Source organism: Populus alba, chromosome 10 (assembly GCF_005239225.2).
Source record: "Populus alba chromosome 10, ASM523922v2, whole genome shotgun sequence".
Lineage (NCBI taxonomy): Eukaryota > Viridiplantae > Streptophyta > Magnoliopsida > Malpighiales > Salicaceae > Populus > Populus alba.
Window position 1 is genome coordinate 1694814 of NC_133293.1, and position 20025 is coordinate 1714838.

At 32.2% G+C, this 20025-nt stretch overlaps 2 protein-coding genes across 3 annotated transcripts; both read left to right on the plus strand.

Annotated features, from left to right (window-relative positions):
• Positions 1-2541: 2541 nt before the first annotated feature.
• Positions 2542-4148, plus strand: LOC118036995 (translationally-controlled tumor protein homolog). Its single transcript, XM_035042870.2, has 5 exons — positions 2542-2696; positions 3053-3126; positions 3242-3370; positions 3486-3643; positions 3814-4148. The coding sequence occupies exons 1-5, from the start codon at positions 2669-2671 to the stop codon at positions 3929-3931; spliced, it is 507 nt and encodes a 168-aa protein (XP_034898761.1). The 5' UTR covers positions 2542-2668; the 3' UTR covers positions 3932-4148.
• Positions 4149-12009: 7861 nt separating this feature from the next.
• Positions 12010-19878, plus strand: LOC118036996 (kinesin-like protein KIN-13A). Of its 2 annotated transcripts, XM_035042872.2 has the most exons (13): positions 12010-12295; positions 12403-12668; positions 13070-13291; positions 14160-14351; positions 14972-15073; positions 15229-15306; positions 15607-15688; positions 16048-16210; positions 16704-17033; positions 18263-18481; positions 18574-19165; positions 19259-19324; positions 19559-19878. In XM_035042872.2, exons 2-13 carry the CDS (start codon positions 12459-12461, stop codon positions 19739-19741), a joined length of 2439 nt encoding a protein of 812 aa, XP_034898763.1. In that variant the 5' UTR covers positions 12010-12295; positions 12403-12458; the 3' UTR covers positions 19742-19878. The 2 variants fall into 2 exon arrangements, with proteins under 2 accessions (XP_034898763.1, XP_034898764.2); XM_035042873.2 differs by lacking the exon at positions 12010-12295 and having other exon boundaries at positions 12497-12630.
• Positions 19879-20025: the final 147 nt, after the last annotated feature.

Below are 20025 nucleotides of genomic sequence, written 5' to 3' on the forward strand. Positions count from 1 at the left end.
ATAAAAATGATCAATTTGAAGCTAAATTTTTTTTAATTATGCAAATACCAATCTTTACTTGCTAACAACAATTTGAATGTTTATTTGTTTATCTCATGAAAAAATTTAGTTCCATATCATAATCAATTTAATTGCAAATAATATAACCTTTAATTAATTCAAAATAATCAAATTAATGTTTATTGTTCAAAATCTTCCAGTCTAATCCATTATTGTTCATCTTTAATTGATTCAAAATATTATATTTATCAAAACCTCTAAATTATTATAAATCCTAACATTTTAAATAACTAATTATAAAAAAATGAAACTAAAATTAAATAATAAAATAAATAAAAATGAAATTTTTTACCTAAAGTTGCTCAACTGGACGTGAAAAAAAAAATTGTACAAGGAAGAGAGCAGCTGGAAAAAAAGAAGTAGAAAAGCTCTTTGAATAGTTAATGGGAAAAAAAAAAGGAAAAGGTTGGGGAAATGAAAAATGAGCTGGGATGCTGCACATATATTATATATATTATTTATTATATTAAGACACAAGTCAACAAGAATAACTGTATATCAACCCTCACCATATTATTATATTAATATTTTAATATAAAAAATATTTCAAAAAAAAATTAAAAGGGCAATTTCCCTCTTTTGCTCCTTCACTGCTAGCACATTTGTACACACTTATACTTGGGTTAAAAATTATATTTAATTATTATCCAAGAAAAAAAAGAGAATAATAAAAATAGAATATACATGTCTTCATATATTTTATATTTTAAAAATATAAAATAAAATGACATGTTCTTATGTATTTTGTGTTTTAAAAAATATAAAAATACATGGTATAATTTTTTATATACTCCCTGTTAAAGTATTGTTTGATTATTGTCTCGAGATAGAAAAATAAAAATAATAAAAATAAAAGAGTCATGTTTTCATGTATTTCTATGTTTTTTTCAATAAAATTCAATATATATATATATATATATATTTATATATATCTTAGAAATACCAACTAGACACAATGTAATGAATTAGAATAAAACAAAGACAATAACTCATGTACATATCATATAACTCACCTTCCATTCAAAGAGGGCCGGGGGGGGGGGGGCAACAACGTTGCTGCTGAGACAAGAATAACATTAATATGCTAGAAAGATACTCCAAATATTGATTGTCAATAAATATATATGATAGCACGAACATGAAAATGGAATACAGTGACTACGAAACTTAATAAGATATTTGAAAGTGCAATAATAATAATTTTTTAAAATATTTTTTTTGTTTGGAAATGTAATAAAACATATATTTTTAAAATTATTTTTGATATTAATATATCAAAATAATCTTTAAAACATGAAAGAAATTAATTTAATATACATACTTTTAATTAAAATAAAAAACAAAATACCTCTAAAACACACTAGTATATATAGAAAGCATGGTTGCCTATAGGAGCTTGTGTAAAAAGAACCTCTTTGGATTGAGGTACTCGGTTAGCCATCATAAATTTAGATGGGCTGAATATCTAAAAGACAAAAGCATAGAAATTGGAATTGAAAATGAGAATGAAGAGCACCTGTACATGCTGCTTATAACTTTGGCATAGAAATAACATAGCATGGGCCAAGTGATTTTAACATGCAAACATCATTATTGGGAAAATTGTTTTGCATTTTTCTCAACAATGAGCCCATTTGACATTGTAATAAATTTTTATTTTAAAAATATTAAATTAATATTTCAAGTGTATTTCAATGATTTTAATAATTTATATCAAAAATAAAAAACATAATTTTAATATATTTTTTATTAAAATTACTATATATCACATCATCAAACATGCAATAGGCTGAGTTTGATTGATGACAAAATAATAGATACTGGATGAAATTAATCAAAACATGTATTAGAAAGAAGAAGGATTATATCAAACCCATTCAAAATAAATATTTTTGTTCATCTATTTATTTTCATGAAAGCATGAAAAATACAAATAAAACATGTACATCATAATTAAAATGTTTTTTTCTTTTAAAAATAAAAAAGGATACAATTAAAAATATAAAAAAAACTATTCGGAACCAAATTAATCAAAATACGTACGAGGAGAGGAAGGATTAAATCAAACCCAGTCAAAATCAATATTTTTGTCCATCTATTGATTTAAATCAAAGCATGAGAAACACAAATAGAATTAAAAAAAAAACTGACAAAAGGATATAATTGAAAAACATAAACCACTATTCGAACCTAATCCATAAATTTTACATATCTAGGAGGTTCCCTCAAAATTCTAAACAAAATCCATATCCCTTTCGGTTTCGGATTGTTCGAGTGCCGTGTCCAAGCAAATATTAAAAATTATTGCGAATTTGTCCCTTGCCCCCCCACAAAAGAGCAAATTCCCCACTTACCCCAAACTAAAAATAAAAGGTTAATCTTAATCCCACGGCCACAAGGACTCATTGGACAGTATTTAATTCTAACGTGCTTTCTTGTAATTTTACAATCCCATCTGATTACTCCTGGTTCCAGCGAAACCCTCGTCTATAAGTACATACTGTCCCTAGCCTGGCAAAGCCTCTCTCGCTCTCTCCTGCTCTCGCAATCGCTGCCTATTTGTCTGTCTTTGGGTCGATCCGACAGAGAAGAGCTCTTCTGCGCAATCATGTTGGTCTATCAAGATCTTCTCTCTGGTGAATTTTTCTTTTCTGCTCATTATTTTCTTAGACATATGAAAAGTATAATTGTGTTGGATTTTGGATCTAATAATAGTGTTAGGGGTTTTTGGCTAGTTCTCTGCGATCTATAAAGAAGAAACTGAGATGGGTTTTTTTTATCTGGTCTGATTAAATTTCCAGTGTTTGTTTCTTGATGATTAAAAATTTTGTATTTATTTGATTTGATTTTAAATTTTAAGTAAAGCACATCTGTTTTTGGTAGTTATAGACGGTGTCAGTAGTGTTTAGCACGTGGTATCTTGAATTATTTGGATTGATTTGACCAATATGCTAACCATAGGGTTGGTGTGTTTTTTTGTGATTTTTATTAGGTGATGAGCTTCTCTCGGATTCGTTCCCATACAAGGAGATTGAGAATGGGATACTGTGGGAAGTTGAAGGAAAGGTTGGTGTTATTAAGATTTTTTGATTTTGTGATTTGGACTGTTTATGTTTGAACTGGGGATGTTAGATTGTTGCTGGTTGTGTTTGTTGATTTTTATTATATGATTTATGTGTAGTGGGTTGTTCAAGGAGCCGTTGATGTAGACATTGGTGCAAATCCTTCAGCTGAAGGAGGTGATGAAGATGAGGGCGTTGATGACCAAGCTGCCAAGGTTGTTGACATCGTCGACACATTTAGGCTCCAGGTGAGTTTGTGTGCTATTTGTTGAATGGCTCAAGCCTTCTTTTGTTTCTTGTTTTTTTCTGTGTTGAGAAACTATTGGGGCAAAAGCTGATGAAAAGTTTGGTTGATGCTTTCAGGAGCAACCTCCATTTGACAAGAAGCAGTTTCTTACACAGATTAAGAAATTTATCAAGAATCTGTCGGAGAAACTTGATGAGGATCAGAAGGAACATTTTAGAAAAAACATTGAGGGAGCAACCAAGTTCTTGCTTTCAAAAATCAAGGACTTGCAATTGTAAGTTCCTTTTGATAGATTGATGCTCTCATCCGTTGTTTGCTTCAATGTGGTCTTCTATTGGTTTCCGCTCCACACAATTTGTTTTTGTGAACTCATGTTGCATGGCTTCCACTCAATTTGTTTTTGTGAACTTTCATGATATTTACGAGGTTGCGCTTGTCTTACAGCTTTGTGGGGGAGAGCATGCATGATGATGGTTGTTTGGTCTTTGCTTATTACAAAGAAGGTGCTACCGATCCGACATTCTTGTACTTTGCCCCTGCTTTGAAGGAGGTCAAGTGCTGAAGAGTGCCAATAGCTGGCTTTGATGTGCAACTGCTAGCTTTATTAGTTTTAGTTTTATCCCTGAATGCTCTACTATCTTTTGTTCTGGTGGACTTGAGGCTTTGCGTGTCCTATTTTGGTTTAATTGTTGTCTGCAAACCATTACAGGTTCTTTAATGGCTCTTTATGCTTTGCTTGACCAAATAATCCAATTTCTGGTCCAGGTGTGCTCTTATAATTTCCGGTGCATGTGGCTGTTTCATTAATTTACAATGTTATTTGCAAACCCCTTGTTTACAATTAATGGCACCTGTGCTGTTGACCTTCTAGTCTTCTACCGGAATTCTCACTTGTGTAGAAAGATTGGTGCTTGCAATGCAGCACGACGGCCCCTATGTGAGGGGAACTGTTTGCCAGGTAAAATGACAGTAGCGAGGAATCTTTGTTTTAGGAGGCAAGACACCTTGATGAAGGATTTTTGTACAGCTAATTTGTCTCAAGGTTGCTGCCAGTACAGTACAGCTAGAGGAGGCGAGTCGATAGGTTGCAATGCTTTATTGCAGAAGTGCACTTTCACTCTGAGTCGTATCTTCGAGTTAGGTTACGCTTTAAATAATTTTAAAGACGAATCCTACATGAGTGCTGCATTAAAATATTACGAGGGCGTTATATATATATTTAAAGGTGAATTATTCTTCACTCGCCAAAAATGTAGCAATAAAATATTAAAAATTCTCATCAAACACTTGTATGTTATTTCTAATTGTTTTGTTTTAAAAGAACGAAGATAAAGTCTAAAACAACACAGCAAATAAGTTCAAAGCATCATAGAGATAAGGAGATTGGAATTGCAAAAGAAGAGGGTGCAAACCTGGGGATGAAGAAGAGGAAAGAGAACATCACGAACACGAAGACAGCGAAAGAGCCGAGGCTATCCCTTATCTTTATACTTATCTAGTCAGTTCCCGATAACCTTATCTAAGTTAGAATTCAAGTAGTTTTAAAACCCTTGGTTTTTGCATTTCTGTTTTTTTAAAAAATAAATTTTTTTAAAAATTTTCACTTTAAATTAAAATTTTAAAAAATATTTTAAAAACTAAATGCTATCAAAATACTTATTTTAATGGGTTGTCTAGAGATGCACTTCCTTGTAATGGCTATAGATACCAAACATTTCAATAACCTAGATATCAAAGGTGTGTTTTACAATGTAATGACGATTGTGATTTAAAATATTTATTTTTGTTAAAAAATATATTAAAATAATATATTTTTTAATTTTTTAAAAATATTTTTGATATAAATACATTAAAATAATTTGAAAAAATAAAAAAAAATTAAATAATTTTTTTTAAAATTTAACGTAACAGGCTTTTAAATACTAAACCAAGGAGCATTACTGTTCTTTGGTGACATGGTTATGGATGCAAGAGTGGAAGGAATTATCCTCCTGTTGTTTTGGCAAACACAGAATAGTGTGCATTACGAGCACACAGTAAGTGATCATTGTCACTGCCCACGAGTGCCCTGAAACATAAAAGCTTCTAGGGTTTCACAGGATTCACATTTGCAATGAAATTAGGATAAACTTTGAACTCCAGTACGCTTTTTAACAGCTCCATGATCATGGCCGCCACCTGTTTCCTACGTGGATGCATGGTTGCTGGCTATTACTTACAAATTCTATTTATTTTTATATTATTAAAAATATTTTAAATTTTTTTTATTTTTTTTGTTTTAAATTAATATTTTTTAATATATTTAGATATTTTAATATGCTGATTTAAAAAATAATTTTAAAAAAAATATAAAAAAATATTATTTTAATATATTTCTAAATAATAATACTTTAAAAAAATAACTATAACTACATTTTCAAAAAACATCACACATCACGTTCCTAGCATCACCCTCTACTGCTTCTATTATCACATCATTTACCTACAAATTAATAATCATAAAAACAAATTATAAGAGTTGCCACCTTCTCCCTCTTTTATTAATAAAATCAAGCAGTTAAATTATTTGTTTTTTTTTGGCCTTGGGTTGAAAAATTTGATGCCTCTAGTTTGAAGCAATTCAGTCTTTTTTAATGATTTGTTATTCATTAAAGAATCGTTTAGAGGTATATATGTAATTTCAAGTTTTTTATAATAATAAAATGACTTATTTATCTAAGATAAAAAAAAAAAAAACTGTTGATCAAACAATTTATATCTTTTTATTTTTTAGTAAACAATTAAAAAAATATTTTTGCCTTTAAATAAGGAAAAAAAAGGCAAATGTAAAAGGGTCTTTACATCTTTTCATAGAGGATTATTTATTATTATTATTATTATTATTATTTTAATTCCATATTGATTCATGGAGGATTTTTTTTTCGCTATGTTGAATAATTAATTTAAAATTTTTAAAAGTTATTGACATGTGTTGCTGCTCACACATCAAACATGTGAGAGGCCATGCTTTTTTTTGATGACGAATGCGGCACCTTCGTTTGTCAAATATGCCATTCCCACCAAGTTATTTGAAGCGTCACCACGGTCCTTTTTTTTTTTCCACTCTCCTGCCTCTAAAATTACACCTCAATCTCTTTTATTTTTTGGCATTTCAATAGTTCAATTATAATTTTTAATATTATTATTTTTTTCAATTCGGTTATTATTTTTTTAATTTTTTAATTTTATCCCGGTCCTTTTATTAAAATCTTATTGGTTTTCAGATTCATCCTTCAATTAAATCTTATGGTGTATTTTCTTCTCAATTTAGTCCTTGTTTTTTTGATTTCTTTTACCTTGTTTAAAGTTTTTTTCTTTTCAATTTAGCCCTCCAATCAAATTTTTTTGTTACTGTCTCTATTTTTATTTTTCACCCTCATTCTTTTAATTATATATTTGTATATTTTATTTTAGATCCTTTTTGTGTAATGATTTTCTCCCAGTCTCATCTTTAAAACATTTGATTTGTTAGGAATTGAACTTCATGGTTTCTTATTTTATTTATTTATTTATTGTACTTTTGGTCTAAATGACTAGGTCATGGATTTGAATAGTTAACAGAGTTAACACCCTTTTTTTGGTCATTTTCTTTTTCCGGTTTCATTGTTCAATGTTTTTTTTTTTTTAAATTGGCTTTATGATTTTTTTTAATTTCATTTTTATCGGGTCATCATGATCTCATGACTTGGATCATGAGTCTTGTAGGATAACTCGCCCCTTATTACCTAGGTTACATGTTCATTGTGCTAACTTGGGTTGAATTTGGTTATTTCTTTGTTGCTTTTTTTTATCCAATTCGTACCCCCAAGGGTTTTCCCAAGTTATTAAGATCTTTATATATATCATGTTTTATTTTATCATCTAATTAAAATAAAATTAACTTATTAAACCGGTCGAGCCTATTATTAAAGTCAATTGTTTTTTTTTATTATTTGTTTTTAAACATGCTTGCAGCACGGAGACTATCGATCATTGCCTTTTTTTAATGGGAGCACTAACTAGGATATATATGGTAATTCATTCAAGAAATCATTTAACTTCAATTCTAATTTTCACTCTTAAGATGATATTTGAGAATATGGTTGTGGTTGTTTTTTAAAGTTATTTTTACTTGAAAAAACATCAAAATAATATATATATACTTTTATTTTTAATATCAACACATCAAAACTATCAAAAAATATTAAAAAATCAAATCTATTTTAATAAGTTGATTTAAAAAATATTTTTCTTTAAAATAAAAAATATATTGTTTTAATATATTTTCTAAATAATAACACTTTAAAAACAACCTGTAACCACATTTTCGAATAACATCACACATCACGTTCCTTGCATCACCCTCAACTGCTTCTATTATCAACATTCATTTACCTACAAATTAATAATCATAAACAAATTATAAGAGTTGCCACCTTCTCCCCTCTTTCATTAATAAAATCAAAGCAGTTAAATTGTTTGTTTTTTTTTGGCCTTGAGAAAAATTTGATGCCTTTAGTTTGAAGCAGTTAAGTCTTTTTCAATGATCCGTTATTCATTAAAGAATCGTTTCAGAGGTATATATGTAATTTCAAGTTTTTTAGAAATAATAAAATGACTTATTTATCTACTATACAAAAAAAAAAAAAACTGGTTGATCAAACCATTTATATCTTTTCATATTTTAGTAAACAATTAAAAAATGTTTTTGCCCTTTAAATAAGGAAAAAAAAAAGGCAAATGTAAAAGGGTCTTTGCATCTTTTCATAGAGGCTTTTTTATTTTTTTTGTTTAATTCCAGATTGATTTATGAAGGATATTTTTTTATGTTGAATAATTAATTTAAAAATTTAAAAAGTTTTTGATATGTGCTGCTCACGCATCAACACGTGAGAGGTCCCCATGCTTTTTTTTAACGATTGTGGTGTGGCAACCTTTCGTTTGGCCACATATGCCTTTCCACCAAGTTATTAGAAGTGTTACCCGTCCTTTTTAATTTTAGTAGTGTGGCATGTGTCAAGCGCGATAGATGATAGACAATTTATTTCCGGTGACCTTTTTTTTTTTCTTTTTCTTTCCCCTGCCTCTAAAATTAAACCTCAATCCTCTTTATTTTTTGGCATTTCAATTGAGTCAAATTATAACTTTTTATATATATTTTTTTTTAATTCGGTTCATTATTCTTTTTAATTTTATCCCTAGTTCTTTTATTAAAATCTTATTGGTTTTCAGATTCATCCTTCAATTAAAACTTATGGTGTATTTTTCTTCTCAATTTAGTCCTCGTTCTTTTGATTTCTTTTACTTTATTAAAGTTTTTTACCTTTCAATTTAGCCCTCCAATCAAATATTTTTTGCTACTCTCTATTTTATTTTTTCACTCTCATTCTTTTAATTATATATATGTATATTTTATTTTAGATCCTTTTGTGTAATGATTTCCCCCATAGTCTCATCTTTCAACATTTAATTTGTTAGGGATTGAATTTCATGGTTTTTTTTTTTTTATTATTTATAGTGCTTTTGGTCTAATGATTGGGTCATGAATTTGAATAGCTAACAGAGTTGACATCCTTTTTTATGGTCATTTTCTTTTTCGGTTTCATTGTTTTATGTTTTTTTTTTAAATTAGCTTTATGATTTTTTTTAAATTTTATTTTTATCGGGTCATCATGATTTCATAACTTGGATCACGAGTCTTGTAAGATAACTCGCCCCTTATTACCTAAGTTACATGTTCATCGTGCTAACTTGGGTTGAATTTGGTTGTTTCTTTGTTGCCTTTTTTTTATTCCAATTCGTACTCCCAAGCTATTATTAAGATCTTTATATATGTATATCAATCATGTTTTATTTTATCATCTAATTAAAATAAAATCAACTTATTAAACCCGGTCGAGCCTATTACTAAAATCATTTGTTTTTTTTAATTATATTTTTTTTTAAACATACTTGCGGCGGGTAGACTATCATTGCCTTTTTTTTCATTGGAGCACTAAACTAGGATATATATTTAACTTCAATTCTAATTTTCACACTTTTAAAATGGCGTTTTGAGAATGTGGTTGTGGTTGTTTTTAAAGTTATTTTCACTTGAAAAAACATCAAAATAATATATATATATATATTTTTAATATTAGCACATCAAAAACTATTCAGAAATATTAAAAAATCAAATCTTTACCAAAAACAAGTTGAAATCCAGTGATTAAGTCTTTATTGTTACTTGTTGGATCCCAACCTCCATCGGATCGCATGCTTTAAGTTAAAGCAAGGTGCTGCAAGGTTGCTGCATTGAAAAGGGGCGGTTTTTTTTTTTTTTTTTTTCCTGGTTACACGACGAGATCCACCAAGCATCATTCTTCTCATCGAATGCCCCGCTTGACCAGACAGCACGCCCTTAAAAAACCTCATTTCAAGCTAATTACAACCGTGTTGTCCATTGCAAACACAATCCCAGGTCAAGCTTAGGGGAGGAGGAAGCTTATAGATGCATGTTTCCTGCCTTCATGAATTTTCATATCACATTAAAGTTTATATAGAGTATAGAGTACTCACTGCCTATCTTGTTTTTCTAGACATTGTTGTCACCATCATTGGAAAATTGCAATCAACCTTTTGATTTATTTATTTATTTTTTATTATTATTACACATTTAATAAAAATAAAAAAATACTAAAAAATAATATTAATTTCATTTTTTTTCATGTTAAATATACTTTTAAAAAAACACTTAAAATTAATTTTAAACACGCTATAAGTATAGAACGATTAGATTGCACACCTAGCCCCAAAAAAAATCCATACACGCTTAAGTTTGCAATGCCAGGCTTGCAAGCTTGGCCCTCTCGAGGTTTTTTTTTAAATGAATAAATAACATGTCGTTTATTTATTTTTTAAAATAAAATGCTCGATACTTTGTTTTTATATTGTGTTGTTACTAATTTAGTTTTTCTACCACTTTTATTGGTTAACATGTCGGGTTTGAAGGTTTTTTTTAATTCAAAAAACTTATTTTAACTTGAAAATACATACAAAAATTCTATAAATAAATCTATATTAACCCAAAATACCATAAAACTGGTCCAAAAATAAAAATATAAATCAATTTAAAAATAAACTGCATGTATCTATATTTTTTTAGAAAAAAGATGAAACTCTACCCTCTAAAGAGAACCCATTAATATTATTTATTCTGATATAAATAATAAACTTCCTGATGCTAAGATGAATGCTGGTACCTTCTCCCTACTTGCAACCCTGCCACGACGATTCTCGTGCGCGCATATTTTTCAGAGCCATCGGAGAAAGCCAGACCCACACCTGAATCACGATTGAACAGGAGGCATGCCTATCGCATGCAATTTGCTCTCCAGACCAAACATTTTCAACGGTTACAATTATTTTTGATCGCGGTTAAAATATAATAACATGGAAATAAATCTGTTTTTAATATGAAAAGAAAATACTTTTTAAATTTTTTATTAAACAATGAGAGAAATACAGTATATATACAATACCACTCAAACTAATATGAAAAAATAATTATATAAAAAAACGAAAACCTAATAATCAGGAAATTAATTCAAGGGCATTCTTGTATTCCTGTAATCTCTTCTATCATACATGTAATAATAATAATAATAATAATAAACTCATTATTTTGATTTGAAAGGTAGGGGAGGTTGTTGACATGCTAGATCTTATTTTAATAATTGGTTTTGAAATTAATTATTTGACTTGGCGTAGAAAAAACATATATGTCTTTACCTTTTACCTGAACAAACAAACATGTCCATCCACGCACCTCTAATATTTTAAATTCAATTTCTAGCATATGGTGTTGGTATTTTTTTTTTTTTGGATTTATTGCGGGGTGTTCGGGTTAGTTTGCACATATTTTGATTAATCTTCACGAGCTCTGAAGTTAATAACCAGATAAATTTCTAGTGACCATCAATATTAACAACTATATGGCTCAAGAATTTTAGATCATAGAAAAAGCAAACTCTTTGATCCTAAATTTTTATTATTGGATCACCTATAGATGATTTTTATGGTGTTGGTATTTTGATTCCTCCTCCAGTGCCGTCCTAACAAAGGTGAATTTTTAATATTTACATTATTATTTCAAGTAATTTATTACATATATTTTAGTTGAAAATATTTTAAAATATATATATTTTTTATTTTTTACATCAACCCATTAAAATAAAAAAATATCTTTAAAATATAAATGCTCCAATGTCATTTTTTCATTTTGAGATAATAAATTAGTATTTTTAGGATTTTGTTGAAAACCAAATTAATAATCAATTCCAAAAAATAAAGAAAGCTTAAAAACAATCTTCACCTTGGAATGAAAAAAAATCATAACATATTCTTTTAATATTATTAATATCAAATACATTTTAAACCATCTATCCTTAGCCTTTTTATTTTATTTTATTTATAGAATTCTTTTTTCAGCCGTTAAATAAGTGGAAATTGTGAAAATAAAAGGAGGGGCAGATTAGTCTTTAAAAAGAAATAGCCGTTAAATAAAAAATTTGAAAACCATAATACTCCAACAAGAAAATAAAATTATCAAGTACTAATGTCCCACGTCAGCATCACATCATCACAAGCGTTCCCTCCCTCCCTCTCTAGTCTAATGCCAATAACATTTCTCCTCCTCCTCTCAAATAACAGCAAAATAAATTCACATTAGAGCAAAAAAAACTAAAAATTAGGGTTTTGTTTTCAGTTTCAGATCTGAATCACAAATTTCTATTTCACATGGTAGATCTCTCTCGTCTCGATTAAGAACTTCGTCTTCTAAGTTCGTAAACAAATTGAATTTCATCGGAATAATTGGGAATCAAATTACGTTTCATGTTCTGTTTTGGATTCGGATTCTATCCTCCTTGTAAGTTCTGCTTCTCTAAAAAATTAATTTATTTAGTAATTTTTGTTTTAATTTGTTTCTGCATTGCTAATTTTGTTTTGTTTTTTGTTTTTAATTTGTGTGTGAAGCGGTGGTGATAAATAGATCTTGAAAATTGGCTCCACAGAGGCGATCACAGCGCCACATGGGCGGCAAGATGCAGCAAACGAATGCTTCTGCTGCTTCCACCGCACTCTATGATCATGCCGCCGCCGGTGGTTCCTTGGGCCCCTCTGCTGATGCTGGTGATGCGGTCATGGCTAGATGGCTTCAGTCTGCCGGCTTGCAGCATCTGGCCTCTCCCTTGGCTTCTACTGGTATCGATCATCGCCTCCTTCCTAATATTTTAATGCAGGTATAAAAAGGAAACTTGATTCACTTTTAATTCGCGTTCCTTGTAAGTTGATGGCGGTTATTTGTATTGCCATTTGTAATGATTATGATATCTGAGGGAAAGGAATATACATAATTTGTTGTGTTTGTGGGTTTTGGTGCCAAGAAGTCACATTTGGAGTGCGGACTTGTAGTATTTTCCAGATCATTTTTTTTCTTCATATACTGGATCAAGTTCTTGATGCACAGTTGTTGTTCAATCTTCTTTATGTCGAGTTTTCTACCTGTGAAATTCATGCTTGTTGTTCTTGGTTTTCGAGTATTAGAATAAGTAATCAAATCTGGTTTGTTGCATGTGCTTGGATGGATTTGTGGTTCTGCTTGGATCTGAGTTGGATGGTTTATTTTATGTATTTGTTAAAGGGTTATGGAGCACAATCTGCTGAAGAGAAACAGAGGCTTTTAAAGCTTATGAGAAACCTCAATTTTAATGGAGAGTCTGTTTCTGAGCCTTACATCTCATCTGCCCAAACTTCAGCTGGCGTGTCTGCCTCAGATGGCTTTTATTCTCCTGACTTTAGGGGGGATTTTGGAGCTGGCCTTTTGGATCTTCATGCTATGGATGACACAGAACTTCTATCTGAGGTACCGCATCTAACTTGGTGGGAAGAATTTACGTATACAGCTTTCATGGGTCCCAACCTTAAAATGAGCAACCAGTAAAAGTAATGTATTCATCTTCTGTGTTTGGTATTGAACTGCATGGTGCTTTTCAAAAGTGTATTTTGCTTGAAAATGCATCAAATAATTTTATTTCAGATTTTGTTTTTATATTTGACATCAAAACATCAAAATCACTAGAAATCAGTAAAAAAAAGCATCAATTTAATGTTTTTTCATGCCAAACGCACTTTTGAAACACACCTAGACATAAGTAGAAAAGCAATGCCAAACAGATTCACAGTTCCTTGCACCAAATTGTTTACTTACACTAGATGATAGGTGGTATTGTTATTTGCTTCTCCCTCTTCCACATGTCAGTGATGTGAAACTCTGTTCACATTCAAGTATGAAGAACATGAGGAAAAATAGCTGTCTATTTGATGATGCTCTTTAAGATAGTGATATTGCCTTTGGATTTTGAACCATTCCACTCCCACAGTCCCTCTTCTGTCCAATAGCGGGCCTATCTCTTTTTTTCCCCTTTTCTCTCAAGGGGAAGCTGGTAGTAACTAAATCAATTTAACTGGAAGTAGGTAGTAGTTGCTGACTCTGGAATTGGATTCAGGAGTTTAGAATCAGTCATTGAGGCTATGGAATTCTGATAAGGCCTTGTTTCTCCTTGATGGATTTTTCCTTAGCCATTTTTGCTGCACTGTTTATCATTTCATACATGCTAATATATTCGTTGGAATGTTTAGTGTTGTCTTTTTTCTCACTCTCGTTGTTTTCTTGATATTGGGAGGATACTGCCCCTTATTCCTTTTCGTTATTGTTTTTGTAACGTTTTCAGCATGTCATCTCAGAACCATTTGATCCATCACCATTGATGCCTGGTGTTTCAAAAGGATTTGAAAATGACTTCAATTTGACTAGTAGCAGACAGCAAAGAGAGCAAACTGATGCAGATTTGTCAGTTCCATTCCCCACTAATGAAAAGGAGAACAGCACAAAGGAAAATAATGCGGCAAAGATTAAAGTTGTGGTAAGTTGATTTGTAGGATTGTAAGTCTGCGTGTTGTTATATGTGTTCATTTGAATGCCTGCATGCAGAAATGTGGTTGAGTTGTGAGCACGTGATTTTGATGTGAAAACTTATCATTTTTGTTGGGTGAAGAATTACATCATCGCTGATGATATAGACATAATTTGCTAGTTTTGGTGAATTTACTGCTACATCTTCCAAGCTCAACTCTCAGATTCTTCTAGTATTTTATTCTAACTTAGCAAACGTGTCTTGCTATTTGTAGTATTTAGGAGAAGCTATCTTAGATGCCTTGTTTGTTACTCAACTCAACCAAGTCAATCCCAAACCTGTGGGTTTTTAAGTAGAAATGTTGGTGCCATGTGCAATAGTGCTTTTATTTTCTCTTCTTAGATAGTATTTGCAGAATCACATTATACTAGCTTACTTGACAGACCAGGCAAACATTCTTTAATTTTTTTTTTTGGTTTCTCACACTCTGAATCCTTTCTCTTCAGCCTTGGTGAATACCGGCATATGGATGATATCCTGTTTGTCTTTGTTCTGTTTGTCATTTGCTTTATTCACAAGCACACTAGGAAAAGTTTCCTGGAAAGCTTTTAATAATATTTGTGCCATAGGTACGTAAAAGACCACTAAACAAGAAAGAGCTTGCTAGGAAGGAGGATGACATTGTAACGGTGTATGACAATGCTTTAACTGTCCATGAACCCAGGCTAAAGGTTTGTTTCCTTGATGTTGAAAAAAAGTCTTACAGTATTTCGTAAGATTTTTCATATGCAGGTTGGAATTTTTTACTGAAGTTGTCCTGGTATTCTGTTCTCTTCCTCTTCATTTTTCATTTTTAGAGGTCTGATATTTCTTTCTGATATGTTAGGTGGACTTGACTGCATATGTTGAGAAGCACGAGTTCTGTTTTGATGCTGTTCTGGATGAGCGTGTGACCAATGATGAGGTAATGTTTTGCATGTCAGGGATAAAAGTTGAAATGTAACAACCACTATGAAATCATGCTTGGTTTTAGTCACAAGAAAGTGTAAATCCTTTAATAATTTTTGCTATTATTTTAGTTACGAGAATGTGTGAATCATGGCAGTTTTTAAATGAGCTATTTATTTTATACCTGTATTCAGCTCTTATGACATTTTTTGCTATAATCCAAATCATCTTTCTGCATGTTATTATTGAAGTAGTGTTCCTTTGTAGTTGCTAATTGGTTAGCTCAAAGAAATGATTGCTTCCCTTGCTGAAACAGGTATACCGGGTTACTGTGGAACCAATTATTCCCACTATTTTTCAGCGAACAAAAGCCACATGTTTTGCATATGGTCAGACAGGTAGAAATTCTGTCTTATTGTTCTTGCAACAGATGTGCTATATATTTTTTTCTCATCATGTCCCTTTTTTTTGTCATAGCTGCATTTTCACATATAAAATGTCCCAGTTTAATTTTTTGGATCTACGTTTCCATGTTTCCTGGAAGAAAAAAAACTAGATTTTCCCTGCTGCACTTGTTCTTGTTTTCATCTCCTGCATATTTATTTTGGTTTCCTTTGAGGTGGAATGTGCATGGTGGGATGATCCATTTCTTATTTCTACTTTGAAGTTTTCTTTTCACAGATGCTGCCTCTTCTGAAGCTAAGTTTAGCTCAAACTGTTGTGGATAACTGAAATCCTGATACTGCTTTTATTTCAGGTAGTGGTAAGACATTCACAATGCAGCCGCTGCCTCTTAGAGCTGCTGAAGATCTTGTTAGATTGTTGCATCAGCCAGTTTATCGTAATCAGAGATTCAAATTGTGGCTTAGCTTCTTTGAAATATATGGTGGAAAACTCTTTGATCTTCTCAATGAAAGAAAGTTAGTATTTCCCTGTTTCTTGTTGGTTTATTTCATTTGTCTTCTCACAAGTCGTGTCTTCAGAACTTCGTATCAATTAGATTCAATTTGTAATGGGGTAAAGATGACTATGAAATCTCTGCTGATATTATTCCTAACACGCACCATGTGTTCCTTGGGTGCTTGCTATTGTGACTTGAAGTCACCCTTTTATGAGTTCATCTGATGTGGTTGTGGCATAAGAAGTAATAAAAAAGACATTTTTTTTTACAAACATTCTATAAGATTCATTTTCTGTGTAATTTCACCTTTTACTTTTGGCTAGCTCAGCAACTTAATTTAATTGAAGTAACCATAGAAGATGCATTGTCCCTTGTCAAACATGCATTATCTTTGCTGTATGTTTTCTTCAGAATCATTTTTATGTGTTTATTCATGTATCTAAAAGTCTTAAGCTGTGAATGGTTAATGAGTTCAACCACACATGCTGAATGACATTATTCTTCTCAATTAGGAAACTTTGTATGAGAGAAGATGGTCGGCAACAAGTTTGCATTGTTGGATTGCAAGAATTTGAAGTTTCTGATGTACAAATTGTTAAGGAATTTATTGAGAAAGGGAATGCTGCCAGAAGTACAGGATCTACTGGTGCCAATGAGGAATCTTCAAGGTCACATGCTATTTTACAACTTGCTGTTAAGAAGCACAGTGAAGTTAAAGACTCCAGGAGGAACAATGATGTGAATGACTATAGAAGTGGAAAAGTGGTTGGGAAAATTTCATTTATTGATCTTGCTGGTAGTGAACGAGGTGCAGACACCACTGACAATGACCGGCAAACAAGGTATCCTTATCTGAACTACACTCTTCTATTTCTTCTTTTGTTCTAACTGCAAGTTTGTCACTATAGTTTTTGACAATTACTTACTTGAGTTTTTAAGAATCTGTTTATTGGATTCCATGCTGATCAAATATGATCCGGTGATTATTTTATAAACAACACCATTTGCTGCACCACTAGTGTGCCAATAGGGCGTGTTTCCTCTGAATTCTTCTCTGTCCAGCTTGGGCTGTCTAAAGATTTTGGGAACAGAAAAATACGAGTTTCTGTGGAAGAGATGCTAAACACTCATTTATTATGACTTGTTTGGTAAAGTTAATGTGGGGAAGAACCTTCAGGATTTAAAAGTAAATTCATAAGAAATCAATAAAAATTTCTAAATTTTCTAGAATGAATATTAATAAAGACACTTCCATTCTTTCTGCACCTCTGTCAGTGTTTAACTATTAAATGGATTTGGCTTTTGTGATGAAAACTGGTAGCTCTAGCTATTGCAATCAAGTTGCCTCTTTGGCATTGCCTGGTAAATTGGACTCATCAATCAGCTGAGTATCGTTTACACATGCTTAGAACTCATTGAGCTTGAGGTGGAGAAGCAACTTTTCTTCTAATTAAGGTGCTGGATTTTAGATTGTATTATCTAGTTGTTTAAGGAGAGCCAGGTCTTGTTATTTTTTTGGTATCTTGATCCATTTTAATGTTGATGTGAGCATTCTGTTTGCTGTGGGGTTATTTAAAGATTTCATAAGAGATCCACCTTAGGACTTCCAAATCTTTTGCATATTTTCTTTTTCAGTTCCTGGTACCAGAACTAGCAATATAAGTTCTGTACCTATTGATTCACCAAAACTACCTTGATCTATTTTAATGTTGATGGGTGAGCATTCTGTTTTCTGTGGGGTTATATGTAAAGATTTCATAAGAGAGCCACCTTAAGACTTCCAAATCTTGTGCATGTTTTTTTTTTCCATTCCTGGCACCAAAACTAGCAATGTCAGTTCTGTACCTATGGATTCATTCTCCAGATGCTACCTTAAACTTCATAAACTAGATTGGCATTGTCATCTCGCCTGATGTCCATCCTTGTGGTGACTGATGATGGATATCTTTTACTCATTGCAAAAAGTTATCTTGCCTGATTTGGCAGTTAAACAATCACTAGGTCTTTGAACTAGTTGTTGCAAGGTAAGCTTGGTTTTGCACTTCTTGATGCACCTTTTGGTTCTTTGCAGGATTGAAGGTGCAGAAATCAACAAGAGCCTTTTGGCTCTTAAGGAGTGCATTCGTGCTTTGGACAATGACCAGATCCATATACCATTCCGTGGGAGCAAACTCACAGAAGTACTCCGTGATTCCTTTGTGGGCAACTCTAGGACAGTTATGGTCTCTTGCATTTCCCCAAATGCTGGCTCATGTGAACATACACTCAATACATTGAGATATGCGGATAGGTAAGTGCGATCCTATTGCCTCAAGTGGATATAGTTGCAGTTGTCTCTTGTCTTCACCTTTGATGATAAAGCATGCTTATTTAAATGAACAGGGTTAAAAGTCTTTCTAAAGGCGGAAATGCAAGAAAGGATCAGGCTGTAAGTTCATTACCGCCAACTAACAAGGATGCTTCCTCTACATCATCACTGCCGGTCTCTGTTGATGTTGATGTTGATGATGTTTATGAGCAACAAGAGGTCAGGGTGCCAGATATGGGTAGAAGGGTTGTAGAGAAAGAAACTCCATCTTACAATCCTTCTGTTGATTATGATAAACAGCCCTCAGGTTTTTCCTTAAATGAAAGAGAAGAAAATGGGTTGAGTTCTGGCATAGCAGACAGGGAGAGGTTTGAAAGTAGCAGTTCCCATGGTGGTTTGGCAAGTCAAAAAGTCAATTCATCATACACCCAGCTCTCAGCTGATACAGAAGAGAAAGTGCCGAAGGTGTCTCCACCTCGCCGAAAAATATCCAGGGAGGAAAAGTCAGAAAAATTTGGAAACTGGTTGAAAAAAGATGGCAGTGGATCTGATCTCCCCACCGCAATCCCAAAGCTGCAGAATACAGGAAACTATAGTGCAAGCAACACTGGATCACGACAGTACAAACCAGACCCTCCTGTTGGGAATATAAATGCAATACTTGAGGTTGGTAGCATATTTGGTATTTATACTAATTTTGTGGTGTCTATTTGAAAGTTTGTTATGCCCTTAGATGACCATTTTATTGGTATTTTTTAGGAAGAAGAGGCCCTAATCGCTGCTCATAGAAAAGAAATTGAGGATACAATGGAGATTGTTCGTGAAGTAAGTGAATGCCCATCCTCTTCCCTTGCTTAAATTCTGAAACATGTTTTAAGCTGCTTTGTAATAACTCGGGGTGTTCTTTCTTCTTGTCTATCTTCTTTCCTTTTTTGAGCTGGGGGTGGTGGTTCAATTTGGCATTTAAGACAGTGTTTGGGAACGCTGTCCGTGTAATCCTTAAGTTTTAATTGCATGGTTAATATCCTTGTGCTAATGTTGTGTGGCTTGGGGTACCAGGAAATGAAACTGTTGGCAGAAGTTGACCAACCAGGCAGTCTCATTGACAACTATGTAACCCAGTTGAACTTCGTGCTCTCACGCAAGGCAGCTGGCCTGGTTAGCCTCCAAGCACGCCTAGCTCGGTTCCAGCATCGACTAAGAGAACAGGAGATACTTAATCGGAAGAGAGTCCCTCGTTAATGCAGCACTTTCTATACCTGCTAAACTAAAGGCTGTCTTGTAATTCCAAATCTCATGTATTTCACTACTACAATATGATTTTGTCCTTGTTGATTCGATATGATCAGCTCCCAGCAATGGAAATTTAATTTCAATTACCCTTGCATAAACTCAAATTTAATTCTTGCAGTCAACTAGCCGGGAAAGGTGTTTGGTTTTTGTCATGATCTTATGCAACTTGGCCGCCGTTGACAGCCAGGCTTCCAACTGTTGTGGTGGGGCGGGATTCACGTTGAAGGTAACTG